The 17,209-nt window shown below is 52.5% G+C and overlaps 8 protein-coding genes across 8 annotated transcripts; 2 read left to right on the top strand and 6 right to left on the bottom strand.

The window, feature by feature from the left end:
• Nucleotides 1-1,266: 1,266 nt before the first annotated feature.
• Nucleotides 1,267-2,202, bottom strand: SNOG_12772 (hypothetical protein; the record flags this gene model as incomplete). The annotated part of the gene is made up of 1 exon (XM_001802938.1): nt 1,267-2,202. One exon carries the CDS (start codon nt 2,200-2,202, stop codon nt 1,267-1,269), a length of 936 nt encoding a protein of 311 aa, XP_001802990.1.
• A 525-nt stretch (nt 2,203-2,727) lies between these two features.
• On the top strand, nt 2,728-3,726 carry SNOG_12771 (hypothetical protein; the record flags this gene model as incomplete). The annotated part of the gene is made up of 2 exons (XM_001802937.1): nt 2,728-3,237; nt 3,286-3,726. The coding sequence occupies 2 exons, from the start codon at nt 2,728-2,730 to the stop codon at nt 3,724-3,726; spliced, it is 951 nt and encodes a 316-aa protein (XP_001802989.1).
• Nucleotides 3,727-4,130: 404 nt separating this feature from the next.
• Nucleotides 4,131-5,664, bottom strand: SNOG_12770 (hypothetical protein; the record flags this gene model as incomplete). Its single annotated transcript, XM_001802936.1, has 3 exons — nt 4,131-4,604; nt 4,655-4,981; nt 5,029-5,664. The coding sequence occupies 3 exons, from the start codon at nt 5,662-5,664 to the stop codon at nt 4,131-4,133; spliced, it is 1,437 nt and encodes a 478-aa protein (XP_001802988.1).
• A 670-nt stretch (nt 5,665-6,334) lies between these two features.
• On the top strand, nt 6,335-7,315 carry SNOG_12769 (hypothetical protein; the record flags this gene model as incomplete). Its single annotated transcript, XM_001802935.1, has 1 exon — nt 6,335-7,315. The coding sequence occupies one exon, from the start codon at nt 6,335-6,337 to the stop codon at nt 7,313-7,315; it is 981 nt and encodes a 326-aa protein (XP_001802987.1).
• Nucleotides 7,316-7,497: 182 nt separating this feature from the next.
• On the bottom strand, nt 7,498-8,457 carry SNOG_12768 (hypothetical protein; the record flags this gene model as incomplete). The annotated part of the gene is made up of 1 exon (XM_001802934.1): nt 7,498-8,457. The coding sequence occupies one exon, from the start codon at nt 8,455-8,457 to the stop codon at nt 7,498-7,500; it is 960 nt and encodes a 319-aa protein (XP_001802986.1).
• A 682-nt stretch (nt 8,458-9,139) lies between these two features.
• Nucleotides 9,140-12,197, bottom strand: SNOG_12767 (hypothetical protein; the record flags this gene model as incomplete). Its single annotated transcript, XM_001802933.1, has 9 exons — nt 12,068-12,197; nt 11,900-12,010; nt 11,701-11,845; nt 10,354-11,584; nt 10,232-10,268; nt 10,052-10,091; nt 9,989-10,002; nt 9,235-9,747; nt 9,140-9,180 (listed from the first exon to the last, which is right to left on the bottom strand). The coding sequence occupies exons 2-9, from the start codon at nt 11,970-11,972 to the stop codon at nt 9,140-9,142; spliced, it is 2,094 nt and encodes a 697-aa protein (XP_001802985.1). The 5' UTR covers nt 11,973-12,010; nt 12,068-12,197.
• A 567-nt stretch (nt 12,198-12,764) lies between these two features.
• SNOG_12765 (hypothetical protein) lies at nt 12,765-15,980 on the bottom strand (the record flags this gene model as incomplete). Its single annotated transcript, XM_001802932.1, has 5 exons — nt 12,765-12,831; nt 12,891-15,266; nt 15,300-15,433; nt 15,629-15,809; nt 15,913-15,980. 5 exons carry the CDS (start codon nt 15,978-15,980, stop codon nt 12,765-12,767), a joined length of 2,826 nt encoding a protein of 941 aa, XP_001802984.1.
• Nucleotides 15,981-16,446: 466 nt separating this feature from the next.
• SNOG_12764 (hypothetical protein) lies at nt 16,447-17,074 on the bottom strand (the record flags this gene model as incomplete). Its single annotated transcript, XM_001802931.1, has 2 exons — nt 16,447-16,830; nt 16,886-17,074. 2 exons carry the CDS (start codon nt 17,072-17,074, stop codon nt 16,447-16,449), a joined length of 573 nt encoding a protein of 190 aa, XP_001802983.1.
• Nucleotides 17,075-17,209: the final 135 nt, after the last annotated feature.

Below are 17,209 nucleotides of genomic sequence, written 5' to 3'. Positions count from 1 at the left end.
TTTTTTAAAAAAAAACTAAACCTCGTCATACAGGTGGCAATGTGCTGTACGAAGTCCTCTATTGAAATAGCGATGTGACTCTTCAGCCTGGCTCTCTTTCCAAAATGACGCAGGTACAGACTCACGAAGTGGTCTAAGGCGGAGATGACACGCAATTTTTCTGTCGTCTCACAACGAGCCTCTGCGTCTTGACAAGATCAGAATCCGACCCAGCATGAATCCACAACCATTGCGCCTTATTCCTGCACAAATTTCTAGTATTTCTTAGGTCTCTCGTATCAGCATACACATCGCTCTTCTGGACCTCCCAAAATGCAGCCCGAAACGACTTGTTTTGAGCCTATGCTGTCAAAAGCAAGACAGTATCGACAGATGTTCCGGTCGCCCTGTTGCGATTCAAAAACTGGCAATCAGTCCTAGCAACAGCTCAAAAGTGTTCGAGTCAAGGAATATTGCACGCTCGGAGGCACATGTGTGCGGAGTATTTGGGCCGAGGTGTATAATTCCTTCTTTTTCTTGGCCACCCTCCTCTAGCAAACAAAGACTTCATTCATTTGCATACTCAGATCTACCGTAAGGTCTATTAATGACTTAATCGGCCGCGCTGTTTCAAAAGGGCTCCATCAACATAGCCATGTGCGTGGACCTGCAATTTGTAAAAAAACATTCTCTCTGGCTTGTGAGGGTATCGTCAACCATATCTTGCGACTACTTCAAGTCTCAATCTCCGCTGCTTCACCAAGACCGTACGGTGGAACTAAAAATATAACAAGCTCGTCTATGTTTTCAAGATCTAGAATGTGTAGACTTAGGCTTCGCGAAAATTTGAAGCATGCCAAGCTACACAGCCTCATGGCGTTTTCATGCGGCTTTGAGATTCACCAGCAGGCTGTTCCTGAAACACCATGTGCATATGTCCGTGCTCTCGCCATTGCACACTTTCGTCCACTTTCCGGCATGCAACACCCACATCCCGATCGTGCACATCATGTCGTCATGTCCTTAACGTTCTCGAACGATCTGAAATACCCAGGCACGCCCGCTCAGCTCGCGTGGATGCACGGCCATTTGCCTGAGACGGGTGGACCTTAGCCGAGGGACCGTGCCGAACGGGTGAATGCCCCTTTAGGCCCCATGTCCAGGTCTTGACATCGGCAAATGGAGAAAGAGCCGAAGAAGCGCCTTTCTGCACAACACACATGAATCACAGCAAGGTTTTTTTTGGATGGAAAATGTCTTTCGATTCGATCTCGATGGGTATCGCGCTCAACGCTTGAGGTCATCTACGTTGCCAATGTTTGCGTTTCCGCCTCCTCGTGCTTCCGCGAGGAGTTGTGTGCCGACAACTGCGCCAGTGCTCTTGCTCTTGAAGACGCCTGAGATGGAGTAGAGGCCCGGGAAGGGCTGGTAGGTGTACTCCTCCTCCCATACTTCCTGACCCTTGAACGTCACGCTCTCGTTGAAACCATTGAAGTGCATGTCGGTTGCGTAGTTACCGACAACCCTCATTGCAGAGATGACTCCGTTGTTATTGATGTCTTGCTCGACAATGTCGCCATCCTGAGCAAGAACGCGGCGCTTGTTGGCGTTTCCTTCAAAGTTGTTGATGGAGTAGAGGATGTTGTTCAGAAGGTCCCATTGGTGAGGATCAACATCGCGCTTGGTGTTGCCAGAGGTTCCGTTGTTGCCAGTCAGGCCACCTGCAACGTCACCAACAAGGTCAGCAGCATCGCCGACGATGCTTCCAAGCCCGGCTCCAAGCTCCGCAATGACGGGGTTCAAGTCGATAGAGTCCAAGACGTCGCTGATCATGGTGACGAGGTTTCCTAGGCGTGCTTCGAGATACACTTTTGCAGTGACATTTTGGATGGTAAGAGCAACCTTCTCAATGCTGAGGTCGACTCCGGCGTTGAACTGCAGCAACGACAAGACTTGGGCATCAAGGTTGATTTTGGCGGTGAGGTTGTCAACACCAATGAAGATTTCGCCGACATGTACAGATGCATTCAGCAGGACATCTGGGGTTTCGGAGAGTGTAGACACGTTGGAGGTCCTTGTGTTCTCAGTCTCGTAGAGGACGGAACCCGGATCCTGCTCCTGCCTGACGTCTAGCTTGTAGCCAGTGTAGCCATCGTTTGCTGACTGGGCGAGAGCAAAGAGAGGGAAGGTAAGCAGTGCGAGTGTTGAAAGTAGGGACGGCATTGTTCTGGCTGATCAAGTTCGTGACACAAGAGAATGGACGCAACTCAAAAGCTGCTGGATGAAAGGAAGGGAACGGCAACTTGATGGGAAGCGTAAACCAGCAAAGAGAGGGCAAGCGACCGTTAACAATATCGACCTGACGTGGAGTCTAGTGTGCCCACTTACAGGGATCTTCGCATGCATAGTTGACCGGATCCACACAGCGAAAAGATGGAAATTAAGGAGACCCGGCCAACAATTCCCATTCGGCACAGGCTCTGAAAAGATCAGGTTTTTGTATGCAAATCAGGTTTCTCGACGCTAAAACCCCGGAATCTTTCGATGTGGCGCATGCAAGCATGTCAAACCCATGTTCAATGTGCATAAGAATATTATCCGATATTAGAAACCCGGTTCCTGCATCATTAGCCCGCAGATTTGCAACGGCACTGCGTCGCCTGGGAAGTGGTATCTGGACATCGTCTGCCGTTACTTGTAGTGGGCTTTGCCGCGATTCTAGCATTGTCGTTCTTTGCCATCGCCAACATGTCGTTCTCTACACGCGTTCTGCGCCTTCTGCTCGTCAGCATCTTCTTCACATTCGCTACTCACGTCCTTGCGCAATCTGCTTCAGCGACAAGCCCAACTACCCCACCTGTTACCAGCAGCAGAGTTCCTCCCAGGGGCAACGGCACATCCACAACTAGGCCTCCGTCAGTCTCGACTGATGGCCCTCCTGATGTTCTCCTACAGGTCCCAGAACTGCACGTTGGTCGAATTGAGTTGGTGGTAGAGAAGCTGCAAGCCGATCTAAATCTCAACGCAAAGGTTGCAGGCCTCGTGCAAGTCAATGCCGGTGTCCAAGTGGCAGTGGAGAAGGTCAACATCACAATCGCCGATGTCGATGTTAACCTTGAGCTCGTTGTCCGACTTGGAAACCTAGTCAACATTGTCGAGCGTGTCTTTGATTCTCTAGACCTCAACCCGCTCCTCATCAGCTTGATTGGCAACGTAACGGACTTGGTTGGCGAAGTCATTGGCGCAGTAGACGGATTGGTAAGAAAGACTGATGAACGTAAAAAATGGTTTCCTGACAATGCACAGCTCGGCTCCATTACCCAGAATGGAAAGACACTAAACTTCCTGGTCGATAATCTTGGAAACATTGTCCAGGAAGTCGTTGGAGCTGGTGGTGACGCCCTTTCGCAGATTGTCGGTAACTTCAAGGTAAGCTCACCCACCAAGAAAGATGTGGTGTCCAGAGGGCTAACCCACTCACAGTTGAACATGACCGAGGTTGAAGGCAGTGTGAAGCAAGTTGGCCAAGGACTTACTCAGACCACCTACAATTACGATGCTCTTGGTTCGCTCGTGGATATCATCACCAACACCGCGGGTCAAGTTGTTCAGGCTGTAGTACAGAAGCCGAAAGGTGGAAGTGGTGGCGGCGGAGGTGCTTCTTCCAGCAGTATCCGTCCATCTGGATCTGCGACGCCGATGCCAGTTACGCTCTCCGACAGAGCGCGCGCGACTACTGCGCCGTAGAAGTTCCAAATAGTCAATCAATAGCATAATGTCACGCCTACTTTACATCATGTATTCATCGACCGTGTGACAAGACTCTCGGAAGTTTTATGATCTGTGGCCAGGGCTTGGCGAGAGTGGGCAGGAAATACCGAAAATCGAGGCATTGTGTGGCAGATTGGCAAGGGAATTTGAACCAATCTGATTTGATCGATGATGGAATTGCGCAAGACAATGTTTTGTTCTAGATGAGAGGTACAACTGAAGAAAATAAGCCTCGACAGGGGGACTAAGCACGTTCCCGAGCTGACGCGAATCTTTCACGCTAACGATCGCGATCGTCTTGCTTCACGACTATAACTTGACACGCTAGATTGTATAGACCAGCTCTTGGCCCATACATCCAGACAGTGTGCGGATAAATCTCAAGCCGTGATTTGTCGACTCTGGGCATCTTCTTTCGCTCTTCGCTTGTCATCTTTCGTCACGAAAAACCAGCTTGTCAGCACGGCTCCCAAGCATGTTGAGAGCAATGCGATGGAGCATACGTAGCTAACCCGATAGGTTGGACCGAACTTGGGCTGGTAGATTTGCGGTCCAACAATTCCCATCAATTGGCAGCTAGCATTGGTGATGCCGATAGCGAGGCCAGCAGTCGTTGTGCCTCTTGCGGCGCGGATGCGCTCGGGCCATATGATGGCGAAGAACGATTGAGAAGCAGCAGTTGCGATCATGACGAAGATGTACTTTGCAATTGGCTGCTTGACAGTGATGAGCAGGATGTAGCAAATGACTTGGACAACTTCAACGCCAAGACCAGCAACCCATGGATTGAGTCGTTTGGTATGTATGAAGAACGCTAGACCGCAAAGGATCACGAACACCATCGTGAATGGAGGCTAGTTTCTGTCAGTCATATTTCATCACTTCATCGAGGCCAAGGACTCACCATGGTCATGACCTGCGATATCGCAGTGTTTGAGATGCCCAGCTCATAGATGACGGTCGGCAACACGAACGAGATGCCCCAGCCACCAATGCCGTGTGTGATCCAGATCATCAGGAATGGAACAAAGGTAGGGCTCTTGAACAGCGACTTGATCTGCTCGAAATCGAATGTCTTTGCGCCCATGGTGGGTGCCTGCTTTGGCAAATCGGCAATGATAGCTTCCCTCTCATCCTCTGACAAGAAGTTGACGGTCTGAGGATAGTTCGGCAAGTAGAAGAAGGTGTAAATTGAGCAGAATATGGCAGGAATGCCTTCCAAGATGAAGAGCTGTAGCCCATCAGTATCGCATCTCGTCGTCAGATCTACAAACATACCCAACGCCATCCTGCAAGGCCCGCGACACCATTCATGTGACTGATCGCATACGCCAGAAGTCCACTGATAGTCCCTGAGAACATTCCGCAGGCATAGAAGAACGCAATTCGAAGCGGTAATCGCTCGGTCGAATACCAGAAAGAAAAGTGATAGAGGACGCCCGGATAAAATCCAGCTTCTGCAGCACCGAGGAAGAATCGACAAACGAGGATACCCGCATAGTTCTGTGTCGCACCCTGGCACATCGATATGATACCCCAAGTCATCATGATCCGGCTCATCCACACATTTGGACTGAAATGCTTCAACATCAGAGTGGCAAGAGGCTCCAGGAACATGTATGGGTAGTAGAAGATGCTCAGGGCCCATGCCCATTGACCAGAAGAGAGGTTGCCTAGTTGCTTCTTGATCCCCGCTCCTTGTTCGAGGTTCATGATGGCTGTGTTTGAGATGTTGCTGACGTGGATACGCATGATGAGGTAGACGAATGCATACCAGCAGAGCAGACGCTGGTCGACTTTCCGGTGTGCTTTTTTAAGGTTCGCTTCTGAGGCCAAGCTCGAACTGACTTTGGTGTTCGATATATCTTGAACCTCTTTTGACGTAACGAAATCTGGGTGCTCTTCGGTGGCCATCGTCGAAAGGTGGTGAATCTCCGAGAAACACTTGAGGAGTACAAGGAGTTACGCCTTTATTCCTGCACGGAGAACGATTCAGAAGTTTTTGTTACATGGAGAGCTACCCAGCATCTCTCAACACATCTGCAAGCACGTCATCACGCTTGTCTTGCAGAAGACACAGTTCTAGCATGCAGATGTCCCTGGCAAGTTGTGAACGACCCACTTCGACGTCGCTATACATCCTGCGAGTCACATGCAGACTCCTAAGTTGGATAAAACTTTCGGCTATCTTCTGCCGGAACGTCTATGTGCATGCACCACAAGGTGTTGAGGTCTTCGGTTACTCGAGCACGAATCTTGGCGAGCGATTGCGTGCTTACCACCTCCACCTTTGAGAGTAACACGACATGTCATTAACGACACCGGAAATAAGACCGGCGTATATGTATTTTAAGAAATGCTATCTGCGGCGAAATTCTACACTGGCATCCCACCACAACCTCGCCGAAATGCCATCAGCAACATACCCTGAATCACCAGCTATACCAAAATGGAAGAGGCCTACCAAGACTACAGAGAGTCTCGATTGGGCAGACATCAAAGTCATTGATCTTTCGACCTTTGATGAACCAGGTGGCAAGCAGAAACTAGCAGAAGACCTTCGAGATGCTGTATGTCTCGAACAATGTACCTTGAAATGACAGCTGATGTCAATCAGGTCCATAACACCGGGTTCTTTAGTATAGTCGGCACTGGCTTTACCCAAGAAGAAGTAGACCGCCAGTACGACATCGGCCAAGCCTACTTCAACCTCCCCCTCGAAGAAAAAGGCGACCCAAAATATCGCTGCGACTTCACCAACGGAAACTACTTCGGCTATCGTGCCGCCAACGAGAAGAAAGTGATGAGCACTGACGTCCTAGACAATGTCGAATCAGTAAACATGCCCAAATTCATTGCATCCAACGCCCATGAACCTTTCCATCCCTATCTCCGCCAATTCCAGCCCGAAATCGAGGACTTTTCGCGCCGCTCGCTGGACCTTGCTTCGAAGATCTTCACGCTGTTCTCGATTATTCTCGAACTTCCAGAAGATTACTTCTCAAAACAGCACCTGTATCAGGATCCTTCCGAAGACCATTTGCGCTATATGATCTATAATCCTCGTAGCGCTGCGGATGACGAGAAAGTGGCTAACACGTGGTCTCGCGCACACACAGACTTTGGCAGTTTGACGCTTCTTTGGAGCCAGGATGTCGCTGGTTTACAGCTCAAGACACCAGCTGGAGAGTGGAAGTATGTCCCACCCGTCGATAATGGGATTATATGCAACGTCGGAGATACGTTGGATTTCTGGTCGGCGGGATATTTGAAATCGACCATTCACCGAGTGCAGCGACCACCAGAGGATCAAGCCCATGGCAAGAGATTGGGGTTGTTTTACTTTGTAAGACCGGGGAATGATGTCGATATCAAGCCTGCCCCGAGTCCGTTGTTGAAGAGATTGGGACTGGTGAGGGAAGATGCAAAGGATGCGGCGCCAGTAAGGGGGCTAGAGTATGTGCGGGAGAGAGTGAAGAATTATCATAATCATAATGATTATGCGGATATGAAGGGGAAGAAGTTCAAGGTTGGGAACCTGGAGATCGAGGATGAAGCTGCATAATACAAAATAGGGGGGTCCTCCCCTTGGAATCATAATAATGGTATTTTATGAAAGAGGCTAGACCATCACTTAGAGGGCGTGAAGTATCTGACCTGACTTTTTGTCCAGGAAGAAAGCTGCATAACGCCCACAGCAACGCCTGATTCCGGTCTTCTTACCGCCTAGTCGATCATCGGCTGACTTCATAGCTTCCTTAGCAGCCCGCTATTGACAGTAAGGATTGTAGTTTCATCTGCTAGTTTTGAAGTAATTGGAGGCGCGAAAAGTAAAGAAGCAAATGAGACCCAGATAAGATTCATACCGTGGTATTGCGGTACATAGGCCGATGCAGGAAGCAAAATAGGATGAGAAATTTGTGCACCCTCCTCAACCACTGGTGGCAAACCGGGCGCTATTCTGTCAGAAGTACTGCTCCGATTTTCAAATAGCAGAGGTTCATCTTCAAGAACTTCCGACATCGATCTATACTTTGAGAAGTCTGAGAGACTGCGGAAAGGTATCGTGTAGGCTGGGTTGCCTCCTAGTGTCAGGTGACGAAACTCGTTGGTTTCCGCTTGCACGGAAGCCCAGTATCTGCTTACAAGGCTGTCAATGGCTGATTGAAGAGACTCAACATCGTCCGAATAGCGTTCCGGAAATTGGGCTCCGATATTGTGAGCGAGGCGTTTACCTCCCTGGGCGACGTCGTTCGTGGATTTATTTGCATTGTGAAAGACAACTATAAGCGTCCGAGCATGTTTCCACTTGTCGCTCATCAGTACGTCTCGACAGTAGTTCGAGATGCAGTCGAGGGATGTTTTGGAAGCATTGTCAAAGACCAACATGGATATGGCGCTATCTGCACTCAGTCGTTGATCCATCCTTGCTCGTGTGGTACCAGGTGGTAAGGATCCATCGGCCAGCGCAGCAATCAATTGATCAACCTGTATCAACTCTGCGCGCACTATTGAACTGTTGCTTAGCCCACTGAGATATTTTTGCAAAGCCGAAAGGATTGTGCGCGAGTTGTTGACTTCGGAGAGTACGGCTGCGGTATGCTTTGTGACGTCGCGGAAGGCTGAGACGACAGGTCCTAGGATTTCGGCGACCTTTCCCGCTACTGCGAGAATACCGATAACAGCAGCGGCGGTTTCTAGTGCCATCGTGGAATTGAGTACAAAAGTTGGTTGAGCAAGGTTGCGAGCTGACTTGTCGTGATTTATGTCCACGGCTGAGACTCAGCCACCACCACCTCGACAATGCAGAATGGAAAATTATACCACGCCTCGTCGTACGAAGTGCAGTATCATTACAAGATGGGAAGTGCTCGTAGTGGCTGTATTCGGATCCCCGCCAGTATATCGGTGAGAGTTCACTATACCAAGATACTGTGGTGAAGTAGATAAGCGCGTGGCATCCTCAGCACAACCTGTATAATATGTGCCAACTCCAGGGTTAAAAGATTCCAACCGATCATACGTGAGCTTGCAATTGCATGGCGCAGTAGAGGGCTTCAATGTGTCTTGATGATGTGCATACTGACGCACGTGTCTTAGCAAAGTCCCTGTGTGAAAGAGATGACTGGCGGGCCGGTGATGCAGATGAAATGCGGAGCACTAATCGCTACACTACACGCTACACTCTGAGACTTGCCGGGCAAAATGTGGGAAATATGTAGTGAGAGCTTCGCCTAAGGTATTCGTTAGGACTTGTCTTTGACATCATCTAACACTGGCCGTGCTTACATGACTTTTCTCACTTGACTCCTTTGATATTTAGGCTCTTGCCGTAATTCTTGCCATGTGCTGAAGTGTTGTCGTCAGGAAGGTGGAGGATGCTGACCACTCACTCCTTCCCAGCAACGCTCCTCTCAAACAGATCCGACACTATGCACACGTTAGTTAGCCTTCATTCTCTCTTCGACAACTGAAGTGACTTACACGTCGACCCATCCATCAAGAACCCATTCAAGTTCCTCTCCAGTTCCACATACCTCCCGACCTCGCCCTCGCTCAGCACAACATTGACCCTCGCCCTGATGCGTTGCACATGGCTGACGAACCGCAACCATCCCCTCGTCAACCGCTCCACCAACACGCTCTCAATATCCCCTCCCTTTAAGCCTCCATCATCCAGCCTCATCTCATAAGTCGGCTTGTTGGCTACAATCGCAGCCTTGAAGCGCGCAGACGTGCCGTACAGCGCGGATATGTGCGTCGCCACCTCTTCCCAAAAACCTACCAGCGATACGAGCGCAACCCGACATGCGGCCGTGCTCTTGATGTTCGGCGAACTGTGGCCTGGAAGCGCGCAGACGTGGCACGCTTTGCTGGCGGCGACGGGGCGCGCGAGGAGGTTGAAGCGCGAGGGATGGAGGGGAATGGGCTTTGCGCCGGCAGGTGTCATTTCGCGACAGGCGGCGCCGAGGAGGGTGAGGGAGTGGCGGATTTGACCTGCGGCGGTAGTGGGGGAGGAAGACATTGCTGTTGTGGTGTTTTGCCGAGTTGGTGCTGGTGGTTAGTGAGAATTGAAGTGCGATTAGCAAATTGTAAGTGGTGGAGGGGAGAAAGCTAGGCGTGGGAAAGGTGGGATATACGTAGTGCAAGCAAGCAAGCGAGTGAAAGTTGTTGAGGGCATGCGAGTGAGTGAAAGAGGTCGTTGAGCTGTTCTGGAAGGCGCAACGCTGCCACTTACTACCCGCACCTTCACTGGATCACTTGCTGGGCACGGGGAAAGGTGAATGACGAGAGACCACACGTGAAGATGAGGAAAGCACGCAGCTCACGCAAAGCAGAGCCTGCGAATCTTCATTCACAGACATTACTAGCGCCACCGGGCACTACCGAGGTAAGGAACGCTCAGCCCCTGTGCAGCCTTGGATCAGGCTCTGCAAATCGTGCGTATCGACGTAGGGTCCGTTGAGATGTACCTTCTTACAATTATCCTCCCATGGCAGGGCTACCATGCCGCTGATCTAGATGGTCATAGTTGAGCTCGAACTCTCTCTGTACGCAGGTCAGTAGGTGTTTGCATTACATGGAGTTGGACATGAAACCTACCCTCTCCCGCCGCCAGTTCGTCACATCGAAGAAGAGATACCAACCCCTCTCCTGCGTTGGTGTTGTGCGAATTGGTGGTGGCAGATCTGGGTCCTTCATCATCCACTGTTGTAGCTTCGTGTGCCATCGCCAATCACGGTTATACAGCTCTTGCGCCGCAAGCTCCTGCAGAATATCCTTGGGGAATTGGTAGAAGATGGCTAGAAGAGTTTCTGCAGAGAAGCTACCCATCTTGGAGTGAAGCGGCGGCACATTCGTCACAGTATATGCTGCAGGCAGAGTGAAATCCGGAGGAATAACGGGCTTGGCGTTCGATTCTACGAAAGGCGATCCGAAGGTGGGATGGAGTGGAGAATTCTCTGGTCGAGCCAAATCCAGACCCAGCACCGTCAAATCTTGGCCCATGGCAAGTGAAGAGTGATCGGGGCTCTCAAGTGGTATCAGGGAGAGTAGTCCAGGCAGCCCGTACCGCTCCGTGTCGGACATTTCCGCAAGCTTCTTGTACAGTGGTATCTGCGTGTTTGGCGAGGAGCTTGAGTTCTCGGCACCGAAGTTTTGATCGAATTGACCTTGTTGCGGCCGTTGACCTAATGCACCAAGATCTGTACGGCCAATCTGAGGCCCAAGGAAACCCATGTTCCCGGGTTGTTGAGGCGTTCGTTGGTTGCCATCTTGCAAGTTCGTTGGTGTTGAGCGCAGGTTCTCGAAGGGCGCGCGTGACGCTCCACCCGGCAGTCCTCTTCCGCCAACCGTAGGATTCAGGACCCGATCTTGCTGGCTGTCAGTCGGACTGGACAGGCCATTACGAGTCTGACCGAGCCCGGGGAATGCGCCCGAGTTGCCACTGTTACCGAAAGCTGCAGCATTCTGTATCAGACCCGCTCTGCGATCGGGTCCAATTTCTCCTGCTGCGCCGCCTAGAGGTGGAAAGTCGTCAATGTTGGTCGTCTGGGGCTGCGCACTGCCAGAAAGCTGGCCGACGCCTCCTTGGCCTCCGAACCTATAGTCGTCGCCGGGACCAGAGAATTGGCTCTGACTTGAATCATCCTGTCCTTGACTTTGCGCTTGTTGACTCGATGTTTGACCATTTTGTCCCTGTTGCGGTCCTTGGCCCTGTGGTCGCCCGATGGTTTGTTGCTGCGCCGCAGTCCGGACGGTTGGGTTCGCCCACATCTGCTGCGCCGAAGTATTCTGTTGCGCCTGCGGTGCGCCCGATAACGACGGGAATTCCCTGTGATCGCAACCATTTAGCTCGACTTCATCGATGGATTCAGAGCTCAGGAAGTGACGTCGCACTCTGATGCCTCTTCCTATGGCCCCTCTTCGCCAAATCACACACTGACTTACTCGAGGTTGAGCGGGGTGTGAGGCTGCGACCCGCTCATAGCTTGCGCGAAGCTTGACATTGCGCCGCCGTTCGTTCGTGCTTGCGTATTTGACAGCCCCGGGGCACCTCCCATGGCTCCCCCGAATGCCCATTGAGATGCGCCGCCTAGTTTCAGTCAGCGCTCGCCGATGTACGCAACGTGGCTGCGGCGCTGCTCACCCATCTTGCCGTTCTGTAGCCGATTTGTGCCCAGCGGGGCGCCGCGATTCGCATTCTGTTGGTTCTGGAACATGTTGGAAGGTATATTTCGGAGTGTTTGTGTGCCGGGTCCTGTGTGCGAGAGGATGGTCAGTACTGTTCGGCCAAAGAATGCGTGCTTGAGCTGACGTATGGGCAGATGAAAGCAATGGAAGGTACGTGGAACCCTGCTTGTCAATTACGCGGACAGACGTCACGCTCGAAGCAGCAGAGTGACCGGAAGGAGCTCCCACACAGAGCAGAGAACAGGGCGTGGTGGAGTAGCTTCGTGCTTGAATTGTGTGGGATTATTGGGGAAAGGACGCACCTGGCCGATTCATGCTGCGACGCCGCAAATGGTGTGTTGGTTTTCGCGTCTCTTGGCCTTGTACGGGCAGCGACAGATAGTCGGTGCTGTTCCGACGTCGCGTGCAGCGCGATGCCCAGTCCTTAGCCTCCAAATTCACATGGCCAAGCCACTTGTTTTGTTGCGGACTAGCTCCGAATTTCCACGGCGATCTGCGGGGGAGGGCCGGTAACTTGCATCATCTACATGATCAGACACGACTAGGCCATCGTCACGAAAAGTGCGTTGCTTGTGGTAGACACATACTCTGTGTGGAAAGTATCGTTGCAACAATAGTACTTGATACAAGCAATGTGAACCTGCAAGCTTCAAAACAACATGCTGCTTTTGATTTGAGACGTGACACCTGAATTCGCCCTGGCGCCAGCACGGCTATCCGGACGCCTAAGCTGACCCTTCCTGCTAACAATTCGCTAAGATCAAAACTCATACGACACGTGCTCCTGAGCGTACACAGGATTACAGAAAATTACAAGAGTACTACTGAGGTCCCTGCTGGAATATATGGGACATGTCTGTTTCCCCGTTGATACCGAAGAAGTTGAACCTGCAAGAATGTTAGTTTGATAACGATGCAAGCTGCTCCGGTGCAAGTCTGTAACTTACCAATCATCGACATTCAGACTCATGGGCACAATGGGTGCATGCCGCCCGCCGGAGCTCTGACTCCATGTGTCGTCCTGTGCACCTTGCTGCTGTTGATTCTGCGACATCATCTCCATCTGTTGCGCCCACGCCTGCTGGTTGTTGTGATCAAAGCCTCCTGCTCCCATTGGCGTTTGCATCTGGCCAGCTGGCATCTGGTGTTGCGGTGGTGGTACGCTTCCATCGCTCTGTTGCTGCATGGGGATATTCGGAGGCTGGCTCAGAGCAGGATCAACAAGACTGTGGTTGGGAACAGGGAATGCGACTTGGGTATCGGCTGGGAAGAGCTGATCTGGTTGAAAGTTCTGCCAGACCTCTTGGCTAATGTTGGGCGTGTCGCGAGTGATCAAGAACAGATCAGGTGGTGTGCCGGGGTACGAGTAAGACGGGTTGAAAGGTGTTGTTGGACGTGTCCCCGAGCGTGAGGGACCCATGAAAGCGTCGTGGTTCTGTCGATTCATCTGCGGCGAGCCTGCTGTCATTTGTGGCATGGGTGGTTGTTGAGGCTGCATCTCGCGTGATGGCGTGACTGCAGGAGTCTGCGGCCGCGAACGCTCATAAGAGACCTGGGGCGCTGGAGGCCCATTGACAGCAGGGAAGCCAAGGTCCATGTCATCGAACTTTCGCTTGGGCGCTTCAGCGGCAGGCTTCGGTGGAGGCGGCGGCACGGAAGGAACCTTGCTCTTCTTCTGGTGGTTCCGGCCTGCGGCTCTCTGTAACCGCTCCTCTAGGTGTTTGTTTCCGAGGATAGACTCAAACAGAGTGTGCACCATCTTCGCGACCAGCCATACCTTGGACACCTCCTTGAGCGCATCCAGACAGATTGTGATCCGCTGCTCCGTTGCTGAGACTATAGACTTGTTGGAGGACTTCATCTGGTAGACATGCATGATCAAAGCGGAGAACAGGCTGTACACAATGAAAGCCGGCGTGAACCGGATCTGATCATGTGCCCGGAGATTCTCAATGATGGACGTTATCATGGCCGCGGCTTGATAGGCAATGTTCCTAGAGGGGTAAGCATGCTCTCCTTCACCAAAACCGTCCAAGTTAGTAGCCTTTGGAGATCCTGCAGGCGGCATATGTGCGCGATGAAGCAAGCACAGCGTGGTATAGTAATTCGAATGCAATAGAGCCGCCCAGAAGTGGTGGTGTTGTCGGTCCCATTGGACTTCGGGTGGGCAGTGCTGCAGCCAGTCTGCAAGCGCCATGTCGCTATGTGTGAGGTCTATGGCGTTGGCGCGGCGGTGTTTCGAGGCTACTGAGTATTGCTGTGACAGCACCAGACCCATGATCTCGCTCAGCTTGACGTAGTTGATGAAGAACTGGACATGTACTGGATCTGGAGGAAATTCACCGGCATGGTCAGTCTCGTCGTCGATGAAGTCATCTTCCGAGACCATCTCAACGTCAGAGTCCTCGGGGTCAATGGCAACTGGCCTGCCAAGCGCAACGGCCACTGATCGGTCGCGGCTATATAGGGTCCACCAGATGCGCTTCCAGAGACGTTTGTCTGACCGGCTGAGCTGGGACCCCTCTACGCTTCTGTGCATGCCAGAGCCTTGTGCCACGACAATGGCAACTCTGGTCCAGTAGAAGACGTTCTTGGTGACGTCCTCTGGCCCTTCCCAGTACCAGCCCATCAAGATGAGTGCTTGTACGATGGTCACGCGGTCGTCCTCGAAGTTGGCATCGAACAGGGCCTTTGCACGCTTGTAGAAGGTCATTGCGGCGGGGGTGGTAGACCCGCTTGAGTCCATGAGCTGCGCATTGTTGCAGACTCGTGAACCAGCCAGCAGCACTGCCTGGAGGAGCAGTAAAGAAGGTGGGTTCTTGGGGTCTCGGTACTGGCGCATGAAGCGGCCGCGATTGATGACAGGCACAACGGGAGCTACCCACTTGAAGAAGGCTTCGACCAGCTCATCGCAAAGCGCGCGCGGAGGAAGCAGAAAAGCGCCGCGCTGGTGGAGAATCTCAATCTCCATGTTGTCCATCTCGTTGGACCGCGCCTTGGTCCCCCGTATGCTCTCAGGCAGTGGGTAGTGCACCACATCGGTCGTCCCATAGCGGTCGTGCACGAGTAGCGACAGGTTGGACGACTCGCCCAGGTACGCGACACGGCCGGCTTCTTTGATGGGAGCCCGGGCAAACTTTGGCTTCATGAACTGCACATAGGTTCCATTGTCGCGGGCCTGTTGCGCAGCGTACGCGCTGGACACGGTCGTGGCCGGCGTGCCATCCTCGGAATTGTAGGCCGCCGTCTTGTCGCGTGGCTCAGCAGACGGACTTGCTGGCGAGCGGGCGTCGCTGTCTCCACGGTCGCTGCGACGGTCAGCTCTGCCATCCACGGGGCGCACCACGCCACCTTACCTGTCAGCATCTCGGGCGCGTGCTGTCGTCGTCTTCTTGCGCTTCGGCGCGGGGATGCGACACTCAATGGAGAAGGCGGTGCAGTTGGTGCACGGGATGCCGAGCGAGGCAGCATCGCAGCGAACCTGCGCCGGCGTTAGGGGCTGGTTTCAGGGAAGCCGTCGTCGTTCGGATGATTACTCACTTTCCTCGCATGACATGCTGTGAGTGGTGGTTAGCATTTGTCTTGCAGTCGACCGAGGTGCCGAGGCTCGTCAACAACGTCGATATAATGCCGCGCCCTCGCCCTGGACGTAGAGAGACGCGCAAGACTTGGAGAAGGGACTCACTTTCGCATGCTCTGCTGGCCCGCTGTCTCCTGAACGAGGGATGTCCAGGCGGCACCGATTGCGACGATGCAGAAGGGCTGTCTGCTTGTGAGCTGCCGTCTTGCACTGGGAGCGCGCGACACCTACGAGGCCGGTCCTCCATTGGCAGGCTGCGCAGCCAGTGGCTGCGCTGCCGTGGGCGCTGTGCTGGCCATGAAGGAATGTTCCCCGGACATGAGTTCGTCGGCTTCTCAAGAGCGCAAATCGTCACGGGTCGGTGGTCGTGCTTTGGGGATTTGGCATACCAGTCCAGCTCTTTGGCACGGAAGGCACCACCCAGACTAGCGGGGTTTGCGGCAGCACCCTCGATCATCGCCATCAAACATGAAACTAAAGCCCGCGGCCTGCCTACCCTGGCTCGCACGCCCAGCCTTGCAAACATGTCCTGTGCTGAGCAACAGGTATTCGCATAGCACCTACTCATACCCTCACACGCATTGCCGACGTCTTCAACATGTGCTCAGCTTACGGGCTCGATTCGTCGGCCCCGGACTATCCGCCGCGGCTTGAGCGAATAATGGGACTGTAGTTTCAAATGTGCTGCACATCGTCTTGCTTTGCACATGCTGATCACACGACAGTGAAATGTGCATTACTGGGCATGTGCGTCATCTAGAGTTGATATCAATAAGGGTAAACATACAAAGTGTAGGTGACAATCGCAGACGGGACTACGAACCCTTTGGAGCCCAACACTTTTCCTCTGCTTGCCCCTGCCCTCAATCCGATTACCGAAGCATCTCTAGTACCGATCCCTACATTCCTGCATATCCGCTGGCTCATGATGGGTTCGCTTCCTTCAGCAGGCTAAAAGCATCAAGTTTGATCCGCTTATTCTCCTCAGAGATGTAAGCAAGTTTCACATCCCCAACGAGTTCATGTTCAATCTCTTCTTTGGTTGCGAACAGATACCGCTGGTGCTCCACTGGATCCAGAGTAATGTCCAGCTTCTCTACTTCCATGTGAAAGATGAGCTTCAGCCAGATGACGGGCCGTCGACCTGGTTTTCCATCCTCGAACGTGAACTCTGCAGCCTTGCCACAGACGCGGGTTGCAACGAGCCCAGTTTCTTCTTTTAGTTCCCGTACAGCCGCGTGTAGCAGCGTCTCGTCTGTATCGTCCACTTTGCCTCCTGGCACTTCCTGATGTCCATTAGCATGGGACTTTGTAAACTCAGCGGTACTGAGCTTTCAAATAAAAAAAACAAGCTGTACTTACCCACATGTCAGGGAAGGCTCGTTCATCAGCTGCGCGCTGCACCAGCAGCATCTTTCCATCCTTGTCGAAGACGACGATGCCAGTGCAAAGCACGTCAAATTGTGGGTGTTGATGCAAGTACTCTGCAGCATTCACTGCATATTCCTGGAGCGAGGTTGGAAACTCGAACTTGGCGAGTGATTCTGTCATATTTAGACTAACAGCGCTCGAAGAAACTCGCAGTCTGAACGATTACTCGAAGATAGGAAAAGGCAATGTCGGGTCAAGTATCACTCGACGCTGATGCCTTGAACATCTATCTCCAGGCAGCCCTTTATGCAACGC

This window comes from Parastagonospora nodorum (genome assembly GCF_000146915.1).
Source record: "Parastagonospora nodorum SN15 chromosome Unknown scaffold_23, whole genome shotgun sequence".
Lineage (NCBI taxonomy): Eukaryota > Fungi > Ascomycota > Dothideomycetes > Pleosporales > Phaeosphaeriaceae > Parastagonospora > Parastagonospora nodorum.
This window is presented reverse-complemented; position numbering and strand designations above follow the sequence as displayed.